The sequence below is a fragment of the Tigriopus californicus genome, chromosome 10, assembly GCF_007210705.1.
Source record: "Tigriopus californicus strain San Diego chromosome 10, Tcal_SD_v2.1, whole genome shotgun sequence".
Lineage (NCBI taxonomy): Eukaryota > Metazoa > Arthropoda > Copepoda > Harpacticoida > Harpacticidae > Tigriopus > Tigriopus californicus.
Genome location: NC_081449.1, coordinates 9469936 through 9492775, shown reverse-complemented (window position 1 = coordinate 9492775; position 22840 = coordinate 9469936). Strand labels below are relative to the sequence as shown.

The window sequence follows — 22840 nt, the reverse complement described above, 5'->3', positions numbered from 1 at the left end:
TGTTCACTGAGCAAAGCCATGCATGCTGATAATGGCTCGTTCACTGGCACTTTTTAATTGCAATTCAATGAGATTTGATGGGGATTAAAACGGACGTGAATCTTTTACCAGATGAAATTAAGCATTTGGCGTTCGCAAAACTTTTTAAAGTACTTGTATGTTGGCAGGACAAAGTTTGTGGAAGAGAGTATATTCCTAACGTTGTGATTGGTCATTAAATTGGCCTTCCAACTGTGAGATTCCAGCTGGATTCTTGGACACGGTCGTTTCCTCTCGTCTCGTCTCACCCGTCTCACCACGGTGGTCAAAAAAGCTTATCAGGTATTGAGAGAAATGCGCATATCCATCTCAACAGTCTTCTTCCTTACAAAAACCATAAGAAGTTATTTTGACTTGATTGATTTATTGAAATCTGGCTCAAATTTGTCGTGCATATGGCTATTAGCTAACAAGATTTGCTTGGATATTTGTGTTGGAATTCAAAAAGGCTTTTGAACAACTGTGGCAGTCGTCTCAATGGTGAGACGAGAGGGGTAAGCTGATCAACGAGGAATCCAGCTTCCATGTTGGGAGATTTTGAGATGATCACCAAGGGTCTCAAAAATAGTCTTGGGTATATCTTTTTTGAACTAACTGTTGTGAACGCGTGAAAATACGTATTAAGCTGAATTTTGGCCTCGATTTGGAAGAATGTGAAGGCATCTACTATTGAAAAACTGAATATTTTACCCAGTCGCAATTCAAAATAAGTGCTCACGAAACCACGCAGGGATATCTCATTGAACATGGTCAGGATAGAACGCTACGCAGCTTTTTACAAATTCTTGATTTTAGACCATCGAGGCATCAAAAGGATCTGTGTCCTCAAGGGGGGAGAAATCCCCTTGATACGCCCGCCAAAGACACAGTGCCTCGATGATCTGAGATAAAAAATATATACAAGTTGCTTAGGTAAGGGAATGATGTCGACTTCAATGGCATAAGCAATGCCAATGGCAATGGGATGACCCGATTTTGTACTTTGACGGTAAAGATAAAAATCGATGGAAAGGAGTCAAAGATATATCCCACTAGCTCATTGTAAAGTTATAGGCCTAGTCTTATCTACTATGCTTGACTCACCCTCGTATTAGCTGATTGAGTTCAGAGGCCTCTCATGTTTAGCAAAGGTCACTAAATTAGGATATTCAATCAAAAAAAAAACACGTAGAGACCAATTTCATTTACTGCAAATCTACTCTGGACACTTCAGGACAACCAATTCTCGCCTGAGATCAGCAGTGTGATCCCTGGTCTCGTTCAGAGCACTCTCCGAGTGTACGAATCATGCCGTCAAGATTTGGACCAAGGTTCACATTCGAACTTGAGCAGGTTGAGATTGCCTCCGCCCCATTTACGAGAGCTCTTCCGGCTTTCGCAAAATGTTTCCTACTTGAGTAAGGAACTGGCTGAGAACAAAAAGATATTCACCCGGCTTTGGGTGTTCGAGACCCTGCGACATTTCTATGATCGCCTCCAAGAGCCGCAGGCCCGGACATCGCTCATCCAAGAAATACGCAATTGCGTCAAGACTATATTCAGAGAGAACTTCGATTCGGCCTTTGAGCACTTGGGCAAAGTTAATGGCAAGGTAAGGAAGCCGCAAGTTGGACGATATTGTTTTTGGACGATGTTTTCGGAAAAATCTTGCTTGCTCTGTGTACTCACTGCATGCATACTTGAATAGGTAACCGAGGTCAATTTGAGAAATCTCGTGTTCGATCGCTTTCAATCGGTAGAGACGAGGACGACCTCGGGGGACGAGGACAATCAATCTAAAGAGAGCCAAGGAAACGATTCTCATGAGGTTGAGACCGAGTTTGGGGTGAAAGAGATGCCGTTATCGGAAATCGAGAATCTAACGCAATCCAAATTGAAGATTTATAACGAAAATGTCGCAAAAATAAACGGTGGGAAAGTGGTGAACCTTTTGCCGGTCCGTTATTTGTACGAAATGGTGGCTACCTTGCATCACGTTCTCCGAATTCCTGGAGGAAATGCCCTCCTTTTGGGCAATGGGGGCGAAGACCGCCAAGTGCTCACCCGAATTAGCACTATTCTGGCCGGCCAGGCATCCTTTCTCGTGGTCAAGACCTCGCCAAGATATGGCATTGACGAATGGCGAAAAGACATCGGTGAAGCCCTTAAAAACGTGGCCAAATATGAACATGACTTGGTGATCTTTGCCACACTCGCTCAACTCCAGGCTCAACCGTTTTGCTTATCCGACTTGGAAAGTCTACTGAAACGAGGGGAAATCTTCAACATATTTTCCCCGGAAGAAAATAATGAAATAAACGAGGTGATGCCGTCACAACATGGTTGTACTCATGGGATCTATTACTTGAATTTGTTTCTCGTACAGATTATGCACCATCGCCTGATGAACAATGCTCGAGGGCGCAACGTACTGGAAGTAACGCCCAGTGCGTTATTCGACAACTTCATTGCCTTATGCCAATCTTGCGTCCACGTGTTCGTGTCAGTCAACGAGTACGATCAAGAGGCCGGCCTCTGGTTCCGAAATTGTCCCTCGGTTGTGAGACTGATGATCCCAATTATCTGTCAGGTGATCGCCGCTCAAGCTTTCAATCATGTCAAACATCATCAGATCTAAATTGACCAAGCATCATTTTATCTCCATAGCCCTGGCCGGAGGATGCAATGCTCAGAGCGTGTGACGTAATCCTAGAACAAACCAATTTAGAGAGGGACAGGAAAAGAACCATATACCCGGGCTTCAAAGCCATTCACGACCATTTTGGGTATGAATTGAATTTTGTCAGTATAACAAACTCACTGGCTCTTGGATAATGGCTAATGGTTGATGTTGTCGATTGTTTCTATTTTTACAGGCTGATGGTACAAAACCAAAGCTTGGGGAAAAGTCCTGGCCTCACCACTAGTCCCAAACTTTTTGTACGATGTTTGCAACTGTTTGCCAATAAATTGGAGAGTCTTTCCGCCGAAGCCACTCAAAAGGAACATTCTCATAAGCAAGCGCAAAAGAAATACGACCAAATAGGAAAACAGGTAAACATCTGGGCTCGAACCCATGACGCCAAGTACAATTCGGCCCCTTGTGGATCAATTGCTAACCATATAACCATAGCAATAAAAGCTCTTAAACTTCAGGACCATACAGTAATGAATAATAAACAAGTCTCTTCTGATAATGCTTTACAAATCAGTACAAAGAAAGGTGTTTGCCCTTCATTAAGGGCGACAGATATCAAGCACGACTTAATATTTTGATATGAGACGATGAGACGTAATTGTTGACTTCTGCATAGAGGTCCCCCAAACAAAGACCAGATGAACCAGCAGGGACCAGGTGGAAAACAAAAGGCCATTTCAACGGCTTCAAGATGTCGAAGTTTTCTCTATTTTCTCATTCCATGTTTTTTTTCCTTTCTATCTCCTGGATTTAGTGCCAAGCTATGAGTGATGAAATAAAAATCCTAGGAGAGTCTTTGAGGGAGCTTGAATCCAAATTGGCAGAATTCAACCAGAAACGGCAAGAGGCCAATAATCTGCTGGAAGAATATAATGGTAAATTGGTACTTGCTAAACAAAAGGAAAACCACTTGACGAACGAACGAGAGCGGCTTCGGGTCACATATCAGGAAGCGGTTCTTCCCCTTGAGTTTAATCTCCAAGGTAGGCAACGTCCCAGGGAAGAATTTTTCCACGCAGTTCCAACAAATCTTGGTGCTCAATATTGACGAATCTCTTGTGGTAACTGATTTTTTTTTTATCGCAGAGAAAAAAAAGAAAGTGTCCTTACTCAAAGTGACTGAATTATCGAACGTGGCCAAAGGCCTCCGCACTCCGAATGAACCCCTCAAATTGTTGGCCTCAGCCCTGTGCATTCTTTTCGATGATCAACCCAATGCTTACGCAGCCAAAGATGGCAATATCTTGCACCGGAAAGTTAAAGATGCCCGAGAACAAACCAAACCAGATGTTAAGCAGGCAAGTTTTGCACTGTACTAGTATTTGGAGCTTGGGGCTTGTGAAACATCGTAGTTCTGATAATGATGATGATGATAATGATAATTATTACCTTTTAATACCAGGCACTTCGAAAAGAATGATATTAATATGAAATACCCATTTTATGTATTTTTCCATTTTTTATAATCAGGGGGTCTTTGTCTGCGTTTTCCAAACTTGTCATTTTTTATTTTTCATAGTTCCCTTCAAATCTTTTTTTTTTCGTGAGTCTTTGCCTATCAATTAAACTTGATAATTTTGTCTACAAGACGTTACAATTTGATATTGACTTATTGTTTTTACACAGGAGGCTGACCCTTGGACGGTGGGCAAGAAGATCTTGTCGGATTTGTCTCTAATCGACAAGCTTACCTCTCATGTTGATATGGAAACTCATTCCGTTCAAATTGAATTGGTTGCCAACCTAATCTTATCCGACCCATCTTGGGATCCCACCTCCTTTGCCAAGGGCCCCTTTTATAGTGGAGAGCCCATAGCATTATTGATGGAAGCTTGGTGCAAACTTTATCGAAGGCAACAAGTATAATATCCATAAAAGCCATTCTATGAACAGATGCATAAAAATATGCCTTCAAATGTGCGTAGGAAATCAAGCCACAATTGGATACTATGGATCAACTCGAGTTGGACATTCAGACAGCTCACAACGTGTTCTTGGATTTGCGGGAACAATGTGGTATCATTCAAGACCAACTGGTGGCTTTGGAAAAAGATATTGATCAACTGGAAGAAAACACCCTGATAAAGAAGAAAGACCAAGATCAATGGAAAACCAAGCATGATAGAGCAGTCCAACTTTGTGGTATGGTGCTTTCATTACTGCCAACCTGTTGTAAAAATGGCCATAGATATTGATAGTACAAATATATCTGTTTAGGATCATGGTCTGCCATTCAAGAGGTCTTTAATGAAAATTTGAACACTTCTCAGCATCAAGTGGCACATTTGGTGGCTGCCTCCATGATATTCGCCTCTTCGCTGACATATTGCATCACTCTCTCAGGCGACATAAGGTACGAGTACATCTGGTACTTGTTTTAAGATGACTTTTTTGACCACTACTGGGCTGTAATCCCCAGGCGTGAACAAATTGAATATAAGATACAAGTATATACAACCATTGCTTACACTTCCATAGGGCTTGTCAAGTGAACGTGTTCATGAACAATTGACGTTATACTCTGGAGAAAAGTCAAAGACAACATGCGCAGCCAAACTGCACAATGCATGTATTGAAATTTGACGTTTATTCCATGTTACATGCTTTTCTAAGCAAATAGCATTGTAGTATTGAGCCAATTTGATAGCAAGTTCACCGATTAATACCAAACATGTTCATTTGGTTGGGTTTTATAACACAGGATTATTGAAAATTGAATGACCAGACGGTGCAAGTTGACTCTGATGTTTGTCTTAGTTCTCCCTCCCCAAAATGCTCAAGATCAGGATGCTGGACCACATTTTTCCTTGAATTTCATTCACTTGACATGTTCTTTTGATATCATATCTGATTCACCAACAATATGTGGTGTTGGCATATCTGACAAGCCTTTGAATGTAGGGTTGATTTCGATTCTTGTTCAAGAACTTGTCGCAATACGAAGGTACATATTAAAAATAAATATTGTATCAAATTTTGTTTGAGGGTCTTTATGTTCTGCAATTGCAAAAATAGCCAAAGGAATAATTTAACCAAGTCCTTGGCATCAAATAATGGGGAGGAGACTTGGTGCAGTGGTTAGCGCAGTTTCCTAGCTTGAGAGAGGTTCCCTGTTCGATTATCTTCCTTGACCTTTCTCAAACAAACTTTTAGACGCTAACCACACCCACAGACGGAGAACCAAAACTGATATGGACACGACAATGCCTATTGGAAACACATTCAAGGACGATGTGATGGCTGGCTTCGCTGGCCGGGCGAGGCAAACCCCTCCAACCTCTAGCACCCAAAGACAAAAGAAATAGACAAAAATAAATATTTGTTCTGCTTTCAAATAATTTAATTTGGTTTGGAAAACGACTTTTTGAACGCGCCCAGTGATTCCGTTGTAGTGCTGGCACTTCTTAATCTTTAAATCGTCGGTGTCCTTTTGTTTTTGGTTTGATTACCCAGGGAGGACCTTCGCTTCAAAATTCGAGAAACGGCCAGTAAATTGGCACCTGACATATTGGATCCGTTTCGCGATTACTTGCCTCAGTCCAAGGAAGAATGCAAATTCGTCTACGAATACCATGGGCTTGTGGAAGACTTGGCTTTCCGCGAAAACATTACCAGCGTTCGCCAATCTGCTAGGTGAGAAATTGAGGGTTGCTCAAATGGTTGTTGGCAGTTTCTTTTTGTTACCGTGTGTACATTTGTTAAAGAAATTCCACAGACAATGACAAGGAATTTTTTTATTGCCTGAACCATTTTTCTTCTCCAAAATTATCATGTAATATGATCAAAACATCTGGCCTCATGAGTTCACAAAAAAATTACCAAAATCTGGCTCACTTGCGTAGGAGTACACTTTGTCAAAGTGTAATTCCATAAAATTTCAAAATTGCATGACTGTTAGAACCTAAAAAAGACACTCTTTTCTGGTTCCCTTTTTACCCCTCCCACAAGTGGTCAAAACACCTTTGGTGGATTTGCTTTTTCATGCCGTTGAGTTTGAAAAGAAAAGTGAGGGCTTGATGGAGTTTCTCTTCAAACGAGAGGGCTTGAAAAGGCAAACAACTTGAAGATATTGACCAGAGGCCAGTTTTTGAAGGTTCTTACCTCGGAGTTACGGGCTTGGACGTCAACCGGTTTGAAAATACACTGCTCAAAGTGGTGAGCAGATGCACATTCTAGGTGACGTCCAAGCCTTAACTCCGAGGTATAGGCACGAGCGTTTAAAAAACTGGCCTCAGGTTGACTTTTGACATTTTTCGTTTGGATGAACTTCATACAATGAGCGCAGGGGGCATTGGATACGCAGGCATTGGATCTGGCTTAAGGGTTTTTTTCTGTTCACCAGGGAATGTACTACTATGTACTAAGTGGCTTACCTTTAATTGTGACAATCTTTTCAAATATGCTAGGAGTAGGGGCTCAGGCCAATTTGGCGGGATATCCGTTCACAGTCCATATTTCTGGAAGTCGGGAACTGAAGATTTTGGAGATCTGCAACACTTGCAATGGCTTCAACCCTATTCATACAATATACGTAGTTCATCACTAGATTGGAAAAAAAAGGAGGAGACAAGATGTAGAGGTTAGTTAACTTTTTGTAGAGTGAGAAAGGTCCCGAGTTCGATTCTTCTCCCTGACCTTTCTCCACAAGAAACCTTTAGATGCTAATCAGTAATCACACCTGCAAACGGAGCCACATCCGATATCGGACGTGTGGTCACACCACACTGACCAGTGACCACCTGAAAAATGGGAAGATGTGATGGCTGATTTTGCTGGCTGGGCGAAAGGAAAGATTTGCATGGATCTTCTCAGGGTCACAGTAGTTTCTTTCACTGTTCATTATCTAGACTAGCATCCGTGAAGAAGAAGTCTTCGGAGTGACCCAAGGTCGTAATATGCCCATGTGGGTGCAGTACCAGTTATCTTACCTTTAGCCTTTCTGATGCAAAACCACACTTACTTGTGTCAGAATTGGTAATCTTCTTAAATTGAAAGTTTTGTCAACAATGATTCAAGCTTTGTGACCATCAGCTCATTTTGGGACTACCCAATCTTGATCACAAAATAGGCACCATGTGTGAGTCAATCCACGAACTTCTAGAAATATGGACTGTAAACGAGCTTCCCCGCCAAATCGGCCTGCTCATGGTCATAGCAGCTCTGAGCCACTTTTCGAATTAGAGGAATGAAATAAGAAAATTAGATCTCTTCGATCAAAAGAAGGTTATTTTTATAGTATTTACTTGTAAATTGGTTTGTTTCGAAGTTATGTTGTCAAAAGCTTATGTAGCTGACCAAGAGCAGGCCGACAATTCGAATATTATGTAGTGTTTACTAAGTAACTTTGACCATACCTCCTCAGTTCTCTAAGCAGAGTAGGGGCTCAAATTTGGCCAAGTTCATCTATTAAACAAGACCTTGTGACCGTATGAAGTAAGTATTTGGCAAAAAGTGAGCGGTTCATGAGATCATTTTTTTCTACTTCCGTTCGCAGTCTACATCTCTAGAAGTCCGTGGTCAATAAGAGCGAGGGACACGAAAACTACATGTCAATCAGAAAGGGACCTTTGCCGATTGTTTTCTTATTTTAGAGAACCTTTTGATTCACTCCTAGCTTCCACGGTATAACTCGACGATTGTTTCCCGTTCGGTAGAAAATATAATAACCCATCCATATTTTTCGTTTGGAAATTTTACAGATTTTGTTAGGACTGTAATTGTGAAAAGGCCATAAAATAAGTAATGTGAATGAACTTCGATTAGCAGTAGGTATTTTGTATACGAATGCATGTCAATCTTAAGTGATAAAGTGTGATTGCGGTCTCTTTTGGGTCTTACTTTTTTTTAATACAGTTTCGTAAGCTTTCTAGTTTGACAATGTACTTAGAAGTGCCCACGAATTTATCAACTAGTTGACATTAGCAGACACATTATGAGCATTTCCAAAGCTCGAATGTATTATAACTGATCCAAGTATTCGATTGATGCCATAGGCATGGCATTCCCTAGAAAACATTTAGTCGTGATCTGCATAAGAGGAAGAAATTATGTGTTGTTGCGATTTTTCAACTCTTGCATTCTCAGATGGAGTTGGATAGAGGATCCTCATAAGACGTGCTTAGGCTGGATTCGTGCTCAGTCAATCAACCACAAGGAACCTGTTATCCGAAGTCACGCTGCCTTGGTCCAAGAAAGCTATGTCTCTTTGCTACAGGCGCTCAGGTCTGGGAGACCGCTCATTGTACTAGACATGAATTCGCCCGATTCCATCTTGGAAGACGTGATTGGACTGAAAAAGCGTGATCCATCGGCCGTGAGTGAGTAGCCATGGGATTGCGATCTGATTGACCATCAGGGAATGTAATATCTTCATGAATATGTACGCAGACAACGAGGCAACCCAAATCCAGCTACTTGGCCAGTCCTCTCCCGTCCACGAGGAATTTCGTTTGTATCTGATTTGCCCACTTCGATCTCCGTCTTCGCCGCTCAAACTCAGCAGTGTGCTTCAAAATATTTGCCAATACACCAATTTCGCTTTGACGCGTTTTTCTCTGCAGAGACATTTTCTGGGCGCCATTGTGACCAAAGAATGCAAAGAGTTGCAGGAAAAAGTCTTGCACAATGAATTGCTATTCTATGAGTCCAACAAAGATGCCACACGCCGTAAGAACGACATATTTGCAATACTAGAAGAAGTGGATAGCAAGTTAGTGGAAGACTCGCTTACGTGCTCCAAATTAGTGGGCCTGTTCCAAGAGACTCAGGCTTCTCTGGACACGGCGCAGAAGGCCCAGCACGTGCGAGAAGATTGCATACAAATGATCGAGGCCTTCAGCCCGTTGGCTCAGCGAGTCTCCACACTTTTTCAAGCCATTTCCAGACTCTCGTGTTTGGATCCTAATTATGTGTATGGCAAATCTTGGCTTCTAGATATTTTGTCGCATTCGATTGTCAGTAGCAATAAGTCGAATAATCTCAAACGACGGATTTCGTTCATTCGAGATCATTTTACGTTCAGTGTGTTTTCACGAGCCTCGTTTGCGATCTCATCGGAACATCGCCTGGTTTTGGCATTCTTTATTGCTTGCCATATGCTCATTGAAAAAGGTTCCCTTATTTGGACGGAGATGGAACTATTTGCGCATTTTTGGGCCTCGATCAAAGAAGAATTCCATTTAAAGCGAAATCTTCATAGCCAGAAGTTGCGGAAGTTCCTTCAATGTTATGAGGACACAACCCAACAAGTCAAAGGTAAATTGATGAATGAAATGAGATGCACCTCTACTACAATTATTAAGGCCTACAATGATTAAAATAATAACGATGATGATAATATTTGTAATATGAATATTTATTGTATACGTAGGAATCCTTCAAGATATTGAGAAGCCGTCCAGTCCGTGGAAACTTTTCATTGATGCCAAAGAACCGGATAATCTTCCCCTGCCTGAGCCTTGGTATTCCCGTTTGAACAAATTCCATCGCTTGTTGATAATTGGTTCGCTCAGACCGGACAAGATTTTAGAATTGGCGGAAAGCTTTGTCAATGACATCATTGGCTACATGTTCCTGCAAATCAAGCCTTTGGATCTAAAGAAAGTCCTTTCGGATTTGAAGCCCACCAACCCAGCCGTGTTTTTTTCCAACCCTTCATCCTCGAATAGTCTGGCTAATTTCGAACTTTTGGAAGCGGGGCAAGGAGGAACAACAGATGGGAACAGATATTACGTCAGTTCGGAATCACAAGTACGTAAAAAATGATCAAGCGATACCACAATGCCATGCACGTGTCACTTAACCAAGGACTGTAATGTTCTCCTATTATTTCGTCAGATTCGAAACCTTTTAAGGTTTGCTCAGAACAAAGAGAAAAACGACTCGTTTATCATGGTCTTAGAAAATGCATCGGATACCACCATAAATCATCATTGGGAAAAAGCTTGTCTTAACCCAAATGTGGTACTTTGGGTCACCCTTAACAAGGCATTCAACAAACAAGTGAGTTACCATGGTTTGATTAGCATTTTAGGCACTGTAAATATTAAATTCAACAAACATTTTCTTTGAGATGAGCTCGTTCGCATGTTATGCCTGATTTTCTTTTCTCTATGCACCAGCAATAGTTCTGCACATCAGAGGGCGCTTTGTGAGTCAGCCTCTACCAAATCAAGGATACCTTTAACAGGAGGTTTGGACATGGCAATTGGCGAAGCTAGGCCACTTTGTGATGACAATATTTCAGCTCCCCAAAAGTCACAATGGATACTACTATCTAGATACTACCAAACATTATGGAAAAGTGATTTAAAAGAAGAAAAAAAAATCGTTTTTCTATGACAAAATGCTGAGTTATCATACTTTAAATAAAAATATCAAAAATTCCTCTTTCATGTAGTTAAGAGTCTAGAGTTTTCAGAATAGGTAATAACGAATGTAATAAATGATGTGCAGTGTGGTCTCAAATGCCAGTACAGGTCTCTCTGACCAAATAAAGGGCTGAGTGGGCCGATACCCCTTTATTGAATTACAATGTGTTTGCCTTGTTTTTGGCAAATTCTTTCAAACTCTTATGTATAATTAGTGACCTGAGTCACATCATGTCCGGAACAGAAATTGCTTTCATGGCATGTCACCAGTAGTTTATTTGGCATTCTACCGTGCGTCTTGCCGTTTTGTTTGGGCTGTCTGACGTTGCAATTAAGGGCCCTTATGGTAGATTTCTCTCGCCCGAAAAGTATATAATGTGCCATGCAGTTCCTGCCCCTGGATAATGTTACGGTTTACAAAAGACGATACTCCTTCCTTGATACTGACAGCCATTTGCCATGAATTTACTTAACTGAATTACTGTACCTGATGACATTCTAGTTAAAACTCAGCTTTACAACAAGATTTGACTTCTTAAGGCGCGAATAAAATACTGACTATCAGAATCGCTCGAAATAGCAAAAATATCAAAGAAACTGTAAGAAAAAAATGTTGGTGGTTATCCCAGTGACTTCAATGTTTTTTTAAGCAACTTTTCTTAAGCAAACTTCCAAACCAGACGGAGAGCAAATCTGACACAAAACTGTCCATGGAAAAGTAATCGAATGATCTAATGATTGTAATAATTTGCTACGCAAGTTTTGCCATTTTTTTCTTTGTATTGGAGTTAGAATTAGGGACAGAGACAGTGTTATCTGGCTCCTTTATTGCTTTTTGCAGCATAATTTGGAATTTAACTCCTTGTAAAAAATGTGAGGACCCAACGCGTTCCAATTGCCTTTCCAAAAATTAAATGGCCAGTACTTCTGGACAATTTCCTAGGACATCATGGCCAAGCTTTAACAATATATCTGGCATATGAAATGGGTGCTTTTGCCAATATATCAAATGCAGGTAATGAAATGCAACTCATCCATCAAATATGTAGATTTAAATAACGGAATCGATTTGTGCTTTAAAATACAATTTAAAAACGGCAAACTACTGGATTCAGTTCCCAAATGCGATGAGGATGCCGACAAGAAAAGAAAAAAAAAGATCCATTTTGCCTACAAGTCATCGAAGATACCGAATATGCAACCAAAACACAAAAAGTCATGTTAGCAACTAAACATTTGAAATTCTCAAACTTAAAAAGGTCTCCCTCCAAATGACTTGTGCCGTAAAATCAAAAGTCATGGAAATGTGGAAAACTGACAAATATGGCAAAATACGATACACATATGTATACTCAATCCAAAGGAACACAACATACACAACCAAGTATTTGACACTCTCACTCTGAATTACGAGTTGCATTTCAACTCCAAATATAACAAAATTCAAATCCATGAACACATTCAATGTCGCAAATTTGAGACCTGATTTTCCCTATGTAGAATCATAAAAAAAAAAAAATATCGCTTTAAGAAAGTCGATATGGTCTAGACACCTTGACCGCATTCATCATTTCATCACGCCCTCTCGTGTGAAGAGAAGAGCGAGGACTTGCCCAAGCTTCTCTCAATAATCGCAAATAGTTTTAGGTGACAATGCGTGCTCTAATCCTGCCAACAACTTTTTCCAAGAGGAGAGGCAAGGTCATGAAGATTCTCGTTCCAGTAGTTTTTTTCCTTACTTTTTCGTTTGCATTTGGAGTAATTCAAGAAGACTTTTCAGATAGCGACGGAAAGTCCAAGTAAATCATCCAACTTCAAATATGAATTTCAAGTGAGGCCATTTTGGATTGGTCAAGATTGGCCTGATTGGTCAAGTAAATGTAAATACTTAGCACTGAGTTTTTGAGAAAATTGCCCAAATCATGGTTGGAGGAGTATCTGGGAACCCTGACATGACGCGAGCGAAACTAGGAGAATAGGAACAACAATATGGGATCCGGTAATAAACAGTATGAAAAAGAACAAGCGTGAATCATTCGCGTCCCGAATCCGTCCAGTTATTAGCAATCGTAGGGAGATTAGCGTGCAATGGTTTACATGTATTTGATGTTATTGAATGTGGTAGTTACTTTTATCGTATGTCAACGCCAAGCTGAAGTCTTCTCTGGGAATCCTTTTCGTCCCAAAACGAACCTGACATCCATTTATTGACAACACTGGTTGAAGTTGGGTGATTTACCTGGACTTTCCATTGATATCTGAATATAATTCTTGAATTGTTCCAAATCAAACGAAAAAGCAAGAAAAAAGCCACCGGAGCAAGAATCAACATGACATTGCCTCTCCTTTTGAAAAAACTTGTCGGCAGGATTAGAGCGCGCATTGTCACCTAAAACTGGTTCCGATTATTTTCCATTGTTATAAAATTTGGCTTCTTGGATCTTGGAGGCTGCGCCCGTCAGGGGTAGCTTTTCATACTTGTATTCTTCTATTAGAGAGCTCTAGTTTGGATCTCAAAAAGTTGATTTGTCAACACCTTGAATGTGTTCGCCATTTCATCATGCCCTCTCGTGTCAAGAGAAGCCTGGGCAAGCCCTCGCTCTTCTCTTCAAACTTGACGGCGTGAAACAGCGAGCGCATTCAAGGTGTCTTGACGGTCTTGACCTTGTCGACTTTCTTCAAGCCTCAATTTTATCAACTCCACGCAAAGGATAATGCCTCCGCAATCGAATGAATAGCTATTTTCTTCATGAGTGACCGGAAACTTGCTTTCCAGCCATCTGTGAACACAGAGTCATCAAATATAACTATTTATTCAATAGCAGGGGAATTGTTTGCGTGAAGTTTATAAAAGGCTTAAAGAAAGTCCCTACGGTCAAGACACCTTGAATGAGTTCACCATTTCATGCCGGCGAGTTTGAAGAAAAGAGCGAGGGCTTACCCAAACTTGCCCAAGTTAAAGTGGTCCACAAGTCAAAGTCATTACCTTTTTAAAACTGGTTACTAGATATCAAAATTTGGAGTAGAAAGCTCACAATTATGCCTGAAGTTGAGGCATTGTTCATTACTCAACGCCGTCTAGGGAGACTGTCTCTGATATGAAGAGAGTTCTCTTAAGAAGCAATAAGTCTCCAATTGGGGATTGAAAATAAGTGCTTGTTACAATTCTCTTAGTTTGGTCACGCTCAATCTTGCGTGGGACGATTATGCCGACGTCACCAAGAATTGTTTCACACATTGCAGAAAATTGCAACAGGTTCTAACTAATATATGTGACAATGTTGTCAAGAATATGTGATGTGAAAGCCTTCTGTGACCACATTATGTGTCGAAACTAGGATCCCACCTTACGTCAAAAATGGAAGCTAAATGTAAACAAAGTATGTCAGTGGTTGATAGCGCGGGCAAGCAAAGTCAAAGGAGTAAGCAATGCCTGTCAAAGAAAAACGGCGAAAGAGGCGGAAAATTCAAACTGAACGGAAATCGTCATTTTCAAGGTCAAAGTTTCAGATATTCCAGTCAATAACTTTGTCCAAAAATTTTATTATGATAAGACATTTTGATGGTAGATTCAGAATCAATCCCAATTAGAATCTTATTTGCATCATACTGTGGGCCAGAAGGAAACATCATTCTGACCAGTACGTAAATTTCAAGCAAATGTCATCAGATCCTTTAAGTACCATAAACTTGATGACTGCCCGAATGCAAAAAAAACACTAAATTGCCCCTATGCTGGATTTCACAAGGGATTGTCGCGTCTTTCACTTAATGATCATTTATCAAACAAAAATGAGTTACTAAGATTAATGAAAAAGGAACCTTTCACCTAACATAACTTGGCAAAAAAACTGAGCAAAAGCAAAATTAGTCACCCTTGAAACAGGCTGACCAGGTAGCATTTTTCGATGCTAATTTTTGAAAATTAGCATTAATTCAAAGCCGCTAGCATTGCAATTTTTTTATTAGCATTGTTCTGTTTTTTAGCACCAAACTAGCATTATTTGCATAGTCCAAGCATTGTGAGATCTTGTCTAGCATTTTAGCATTTTTCTAGCATTATTTCACTTCATCATTTCAAAACATGACCAAAAGGGAAGAAAAGCAAAAGAAAAAAAGAAAGTGAACTACATTTGGCGGTGTTAACAATGTTCTTTCATAGGATCCCTTTCCCGTTGAATGAAATTGATACGCTGTAGCCAAAAAGCTAATTCCACTGTTTACTTTACATGAAGGATGCAAAATGATTTATTCTAATTGCTTCTCAATTCAAAAGGAGATTTAGCCTAATTTCTGTTTGTAAACAGATTTTTGGCCCACCAAGAGATTTTGGGTTGGCTAACACAAATTAAACAATTGATTAAAATGGTCAGTGAGTGTTTAATGAAGAAGTACCAATCATTAAGTAAATGTAAGTATGGGTTAATTTCACTATAAAATTCAAACAAACATACATGTTTTGGTTAATGACATTATTCTCCGAAAAGTATTCCCCCCCCCCACATTTGAGGTAAACCAAATCACAAGATTCACAAATAGCAAAAAAAAATAAAATAGAAGAGTTTGACAACAATTAAGCTCTATGGATAAAGAAACTTATTGCAGCTCTTCCGCTTTGAAGCATGATGCACGATCAAAAAACATTTTATCTTATTTTCTTTATCTAATCTCGCCCAAGATGAACATTTTTTGCCGATAAGATCAATTTTAATTGTGCGTAAAAAAACCTTGTTCAAATCCTGAAAATACATTTTTGCTCAAATAAAACTTGTCACTTTTTGGTGTCCCCTTCTAAGTCTCAGGGTTCAAAATTAGGAGAATATCATAAACGCAACTGAATCAATTTTCACTGCCAGGTTTTTCTTTAGATTTTTGCCTTTTTCAAATGTTTTTTTTTCTAAAAGTATAATTTTCAAGATGTCGCCTGAACATATCCTGTCAAAGAGTGCCAAATATAATTGAATTGTGAAACTGAAGTTCTTTATGAGCACCATGAATACTTTGCTTTTCTTATAAAAGAGTAGCATTTTTCTAGCATTTTCGAATTCCAATTAGCATTTTTTTAGCATTGATTTTGCACGAGCTAGCATTGCTGGCCGAAAAAAACCTGGCCAGCCTGCCTTGAAAAGTGATAAATTTTCGAAGCAGCCTATTACAATCTTTCTTCTAGTGTGCCTTACTTTGCCAGTCGTTGCGAAGACAAAATGTGGGGTTTCTTTTCCGGTTCTTTTTAGGTAGCATTTTTTAACCCCTTCCTTAAACAGCTGGCCACCTATGCAAACAAAGAAAAGGATGGACATCAATTAGATAGAGGAGTGTGTAAAGGTGTCTGATATCTTCACAAACCAGATAATGATGCAGGCATGCAAACAAGGGCTGATGATACTAGTGATGAAGACATAACACAGCTCTAGAACAGTAAAAATCGGATATAAGAGCAGCTTTGGGGCCCTGAATTTCTGCTCTTATATCCGATGTGCTCCTATATCCGATGCTCCAGTTTCGCGGCTCCAGAGCCAAAACTGATGACAGAAAACATATTTTAAAGCTATAATTTGATGTAGTGTTACGGTTCAAACAAAATGCAACCATAAAAATCGAGAAAAATGAAACAAAATTCAAGGAGGGCAGTGTGTTGGCTGTATGTTTACGCACCAAATACGTAGTTAATTTGTCACAGAATGACATACTGGCTATGAAGTTTGAAAAAAATAACCAATAGTTTTCCAAAGGAAGCACGTTTGACTCCTAACTTTGTGGCAGCTTCGGTCAGGCTTATCTTGGACAGCTTGTCAAAATCGGCAAGACGCTTGTGCCTCTCCTTAATGGAAAAAAGTGGTTCTCTTGGCAGACGCCATTATGTATGATTGTTTGTTTTTATGAGAAAGCGGCTGAAAACTTGCTTTTATAAACTGGCTGAACCAGTGTCCATCGAAAACTTCCTTGTGGAGCGCGGGAAATAAAAACAAATATTTTGCCGCCTTCAATTCTGCTCTTATATCCGATGTGGCCCAAATTTTTGTGCTCTTATATCCGATGCTACTTTACTATACTTTACTATATAATTGGATTCGGGGATTCACAATCCTGCTCTTATATCTGATTTGGTCTTGCATCCGATTTTTACTGTATATTTATTTCCTATTGAGGCAGCAAACCTCCATGATGGGTCAACCGTCAACCATTCCCCTAACTTGCCTTTGGCCATTGTATCATTGAAGGATGCTGCTATCCTTTGCTCTCCTCTTGCATTTGTTTTTTTGGATTGTAAACAAAGAGCGATTATTTTTGTGTTCCGTTTTTCGATTTAATTTCGTTACGATTGCCCTGCTCATTGTATGTTAATACCCTTAGTCCCTTACACAAGCATATTCATTAATTTTCAGGTTAGCTCAAGGCTATTGGAAATGTCGGAGAAGATATCATGTGAAAGTGAGCTGAGTCTCAAAGGGCGATTGCTTAGTACGTTTTTGACCATAGCTGAAAAAATGGCAAGCTCCTCAGAGATGAGTAAAGATGAATGGCGAATCATCTTTGGCTTGTCCACATTTCAAGAACTTCTTACAAGAAGATCAGAATTTGGCTCAAGAGCAGGATTCAGTCAAATCATTCGATTCAATGACAAAGACATTGCTATTGCATTTGACATTTATCAGGTTGGAAATGATCGACACGGCCCATTTTCGATGAATATCAAACATGTTCCACGGCATATTTTACAGAAAATGAAGCATGTGAACGAAACGTTCAGCGTTCAGGAGTACACCCAACTGGTGGGCAAGTACATATATGCCAATCAATTGGTCCACTTTGAGGAGAAGAACTTACTCATGAACCATCTCGAGGAGTGTATCAATGAAAACACCATGAAGATCAGTCGTTTTCCAATGAGTTTGTGCAAAGATACGGACCTGGTCATGCCAAACTGTTCCACGCCCAATGCCTTTGCTAACTTTATAAAGGTAAAAACACCACGACATAGAATCAGAGCATGAATGGTTGCACGATATTACAATCAAGCGCAAATATTTTATCAAGATTAACATATTTATAACGATGATCTGGACGAGGAGGGCGCTTTACCTCACTTTTTTGCTCTGTCGTCTAACAGGCAAGGTGGGAATTACCAAACGTTCAAGGGTCGAATCCAAAGAGACAGGCAGCATATCAACAAACCAAGGAGTCTGTCAGGCTTGTAAAATAATGCTTTTTGAAACCTCCCTAGATGACGTTTCAGCATTACGTCTACCTCAGAATCGGCAGGGTGTTAGTCGTTCCTAAATAAAAGGAACGGATTATAGTTACAATTACGTTGGCCAAAAAGAGTAATTCGTTGCACAACCGCTACTACCCAAAACATGTAATGGTGTTAGACGTTACAATTATTCTTCCTAAAATCCAGATGACCAACATTTCAAGATTTAGCCTCAACTCAATAGTTATTTTTTTTTGTTTCAAATAGACTTGAAATTTAAAGTCTTTCTGCCAACATGTTACACTAATAACTGTAAAGGTCGGAAAAATAACTTGCTTTGCCGTTAAGGGTAAATTCCAGATGGTTGTCAGAACTGGTTTTCTTTACAGTTACAGCTCTTCATGTTAACTTCCATTCAAATCTCTAGGTTTGTTACTCGACGGCAAAACAAGCTATTTTTCCGAGCTTTACAGTAATGAGCATTGATATTGTTTATTTGCCTAGCACTGCATTACTTCCACTCTTGACCTTGTTTGTTTGGCCAAGCCAATCGAAATGCACAATAGGAAAATCATATCATATGTAAAAAATATTGTAACGTCTTTTGAATGTAACCACCTCATGGCCGCCATTGTGAGTCTCCATGCCAGGCGCACGCCCAAGGAGATTCCATAATCCTTCTAGTCCTGCAAGACATGATCAATGACGAGCCCAGCATCTGCATGAGGACCCTGGTGACCAAGTTCAAGGTGAGCCCATAACCCATCTGAAATGCCACTTGATCCCTATGGTGCAAGAGCTATGACTTGAAGGTCAGGCAGATGCTCTTAAAGACCTTGCAGGGCCTTGGGGAATTTTCGAGTGCGTTTTTGCAATCAGATCGATCAGGGGTTCCGTCAGACTTGTAAAAGCCTTGGTAACGTTGTAAACAGTCGATTTGGGCAGCTTCATGACCATGGCAATCTCCTTGGGCGTGCACCCTGGCATGGAGGGATTCAATAAGGGCCGCACGGGCGGCCATAGTCAGAGGGCATTATAATGCTTTTGTAGCATACATCATGCAGTTTTGTCAGCTGAGTCCAAGAAGCACCTTTTCATAAATATAGGACTAAGGGTTCCCAAGGTATAGAGCTCCAAACTTTGACCGGATTTAAAATCCCCACCCTGTATGCTATAAACGCTTGCGATGCAGCAAATTACATAGTCTTATTGGTTAAGGTATCATAAATGAGGGTATAATGATAATGATAATAATAGTAATAATAATAATTCATTTGCTGTACACAGACAGATAGATGTTTTGAGCGGATTAAAGGCACAAAAATGTGATTACGCAATCATTCAAAAGTAAATCTGATCAGAAATCTAGTTTGAATTTGTTAATTGGTGATACCCAGTTGTCGAAGGTTGGTCTGGAATCGTTTGGAGGAAGTTATCCAGGTCCTCATTGAATTTGGAAAGGGAATTTCTACCACTATAGATGACCCGGGCAGGCAGGCGGGCAGCTTGTTGAAGGGTCTTGATCTTCTTTCAAGAAATGAGTGGCACATGATTGACTCATAAGTAGCCGCACTCTTGTTGTAGTTCCAATGGGGTTGGATGCATGTGATACAATCATTATATCGGTGGACGAAAGCAGTGCTCGTGTTATGGGACACCTCATGAATACACTTAAAAGTATGTAGTTGTGCATCCTGTTCGAGACTCCCTTGCACACTATAGAAGTGTATATTGATCTGCTAAGTGAAGTGCCGGAGTATACACGGTGGGGACATCTGTGTGCACCCAAAAAAGAAATTTAGCATATTTAAGATTATTTCTAAGCCTCCCTTGTCGAAGCTGATAGGAATAAAGCGTTCTTTTGCAACTTTTCATGATTATTCGAGCAAAAATGGATCCTGCAAAGGAAGCTAGAAAATTCATAATCATAAAGTCCGGCACCGGTGACCGACTGATCCAAATTTGCTTATGATATTGGAATATATAGAGTCCGAGTTTATCGCCCCAAAAGGCTTTTTTAGGCAACTGGAGGTATCAAAAGAAGTCCAGAAGGCCGACCCCCGAAGCTCAAGAGGACATGGGATGTCATTCAAGCAGTCCCAGCCCATGCTTGTAGGAATTTCCGTTAGTTTGTAATGTCCTCGCGTGAGAGTTCAATATGAGACATAAAAACAATGGGAAAGGTGCTGAAAAATTATATGGGACTAAAAAACAGAGTTGTGGTGAGACGACACTTCATATCACCACTTCAAATGGAGCGCACTCGTACACTTTTGAATCTCCAATTAAACATCGCCCATGCACTGCTACGGTATTTAGTGGTGATAAGTTGCTGTACGTCGATGCTATCTCAAATTTGCCAAAAGGGCCGCTCTTTTCAATCCAGACCAATTTGTGATGTCCCTAAGGAAATCGTAACCGTTCAAGGAACCAAAAACACAGCCAAGACAATGGTTCTAGTATAATTTTCAGCGATGTTGGATTTAATCCCCAGTCTTTTTTCAAACCGGGATAAAAATCAATGCCAATGACTTCCCGAACCTTTTGAAGAGAAAAGTGTTACGTTGGCACAAGGCAATCCCCTCATCCGACAATATGATGCCCCCCAGGCTCATATAGCCAGCAATACACAATGGTGCATTGAGACCAATTTCTTCGACCTCTGCTCCAACGACTTCTGGCCTCATTCATAGCCCAATTTGACCCCCTAGATTACTACCGGGTGTTCCATAAGTCCTGGGATAAATTTCTCCAACAACTTCAACAAGGTCTACTTGGAGAACATGGGGTCGAGGGTTAAAATGGTATTAAAATACGATGACAAGTAGACAATTTAGAGTAATTAATTTTTCTAATATTCTAATTTTAAATATTTTTCTTGATCATTGAGCTACAAGGTTTAAATATGTGTCCGAGAACTTATGTCACATCCGGTAGTTATGAAGGCGTGTTGAGGGAATGGCCTGTACGAAACTTCATCATAATATGGACTCACTCCGGTCCCATATTCGGGCAGATTGAGCCCAATTCATTCCAGATGAAGCCGCCATGCAGTTGCTAGCTTTCGCAGCCGTTTGAAACAGGTTTTTGACGCCAAAGGTGGTCTTGTTGATTAAATTTTTGTTCTTTCGATATCAATCTGACAGTGTTATAACTAGGGCCGGCCAAAACTTGCAGATAAATATGGTCTTTATTGACAGCAAATTTGCATGATAAATCAACCAATTTTGCACAAAAATTGCAAATATACTTTCCAGAACATAGGCATCAACACGGTATGGTGGGTGTAAGGGCTGTTTTTGCCTTCCCTGTCAAGCAACACATAGATGAAAAGGAAAATTGTATCAAAAGATCTAGGGAGGAGACGTTGTGAGGTGGTTAGCGCAGTTTCTTAATACGAGAAAGGTCCCCGATCGAATCTCTCCCCGACCTTACGCAAGGAAATTTTTAGACACTAACCCTGCCCACAGACAGAGAACCAAAACTGATACGGACACAACACTGCCTATCCAAAAAAAGTATAAGGACGATGTGATGGCTGGCTTTGCTGGCAAGGCGAGGCTCATCCCTCAGACCCTAGCACCCTAATAAAAAAAATAAAAAAAACATCTTCCAGGACTGGGATTTGAACGTGCTATCCCCAGGGAGCAGATTCTTGCCTTGTTCACGCTGCCTCCTAGACTGATCAGCATTTTGAGCATCCTTAGAATTCAGTGAAATAACGAAAGATAAAAGACAAAGAGACTCTGTTCATTAACAGAAACACAAAAATGTAACAAGTGTATTGCAGAACAATTTTGTTGAAAAATAAGCTTTTAAAGTTTCTTGAAAGTAATAGTAAGTCAATTCTTCCCAAATTAACCATCCACCTTATGACCATTTACCCCACAAATCATGAAAACATCTCAACATGTGTCTGATTTTTAAGGGAGAAGTTCTTTACACAAACAAAACTGAGTTCCAACTTGTGAAATAGAGTATCTTAAAAAAAAGGCAATGATAAAAGTCAAAGACTGGGTGTTAGATATGGAAAACCCCAAGCAGGCATTTAACAATTTTGAGACAACGTTTTCTCAGATATTTGATATAGCTTGGCCAATAGTAAAAAGACGATGTAATAAAAGGAACACAAAACAAAATGCTTGGATGACATGGGGACTGATGACGTCACGAAAACAGAAAGATAAACTGTTAAATAAATTCAGGAAACATCCTAATATAGAGTCAAAAAAACACCTATGATAGTTACGCTAAATTATATTACAAGCTAGTGCGGTTAGCCAAAGAGATACATTGGAAGAACTTTTTTAACGTGAATAAAAAAAAATTGAAGACCCTCTGGAAGGGTGGGTGCAAATGAACTAATGGTTAACACGACAAAATCACAGACAGTTTCTTTTAGTCTTAAATCAAACAAAGAAAACCAAATCACATCTGTCCAAAAGAAGTTGGGACAATATTTAACAACTATTTTACAAACAAAGGTTTAACTTTAAACGGAAATTTTCCCTCTCATAACGCAGAGCTCATGGGTGGATTAGGACCCAAAAAGTCGAATTT

The 22840-nt window shown here is 40.0% G+C and overlaps 1 protein-coding gene across 1 annotated transcript in view; it reads left to right on the top strand.

The window, feature by feature from the left end:
* Positions 1-22840, top strand: part of LOC131889533 (dynein axonemal heavy chain 12-like) — a 42585-nt gene that overhangs the window by 12661 nt on the left and 7084 nt on the right. Inside the window, exons 23-40 of the mRNA XM_059238659.1 lie at positions 1253-1630; positions 1727-2341; positions 2405-2608; positions 2686-2804; positions 2895-3072; positions 3471-3699; positions 3803-4034; positions 4265-4295; positions 4343-4576; positions 4642-4858; positions 4934-5069; positions 6170-6349; positions 8801-9033; positions 9104-9970; positions 10086-10465; positions 10553-10717; positions 17472-17741; positions 17808-18047. Coding sequence (XP_059094642.1) covers positions 1253-1630; positions 1727-2341; positions 2405-2608; positions 2686-2804; positions 2895-3072; positions 3471-3699; positions 3803-4034; positions 4265-4295; positions 4343-4576; positions 4642-4858; positions 4934-5069; positions 6170-6349; positions 8801-9033; positions 9104-9970; positions 10086-10465; positions 10553-10717; positions 17472-17741; positions 17808-18047 — 4908 coding nt within the window. The remainder of the gene's footprint in view (positions 1-1252; positions 1631-1726; positions 2342-2404; positions 2609-2685; positions 2805-2894; positions 3073-3470; positions 3700-3802; positions 4035-4264; positions 4296-4342; positions 4577-4641; positions 4859-4933; positions 5070-6169; positions 6350-8800; positions 9034-9103; positions 9971-10085; positions 10466-10552; positions 10718-17471; positions 17742-17807; positions 18048-22840) is intronic.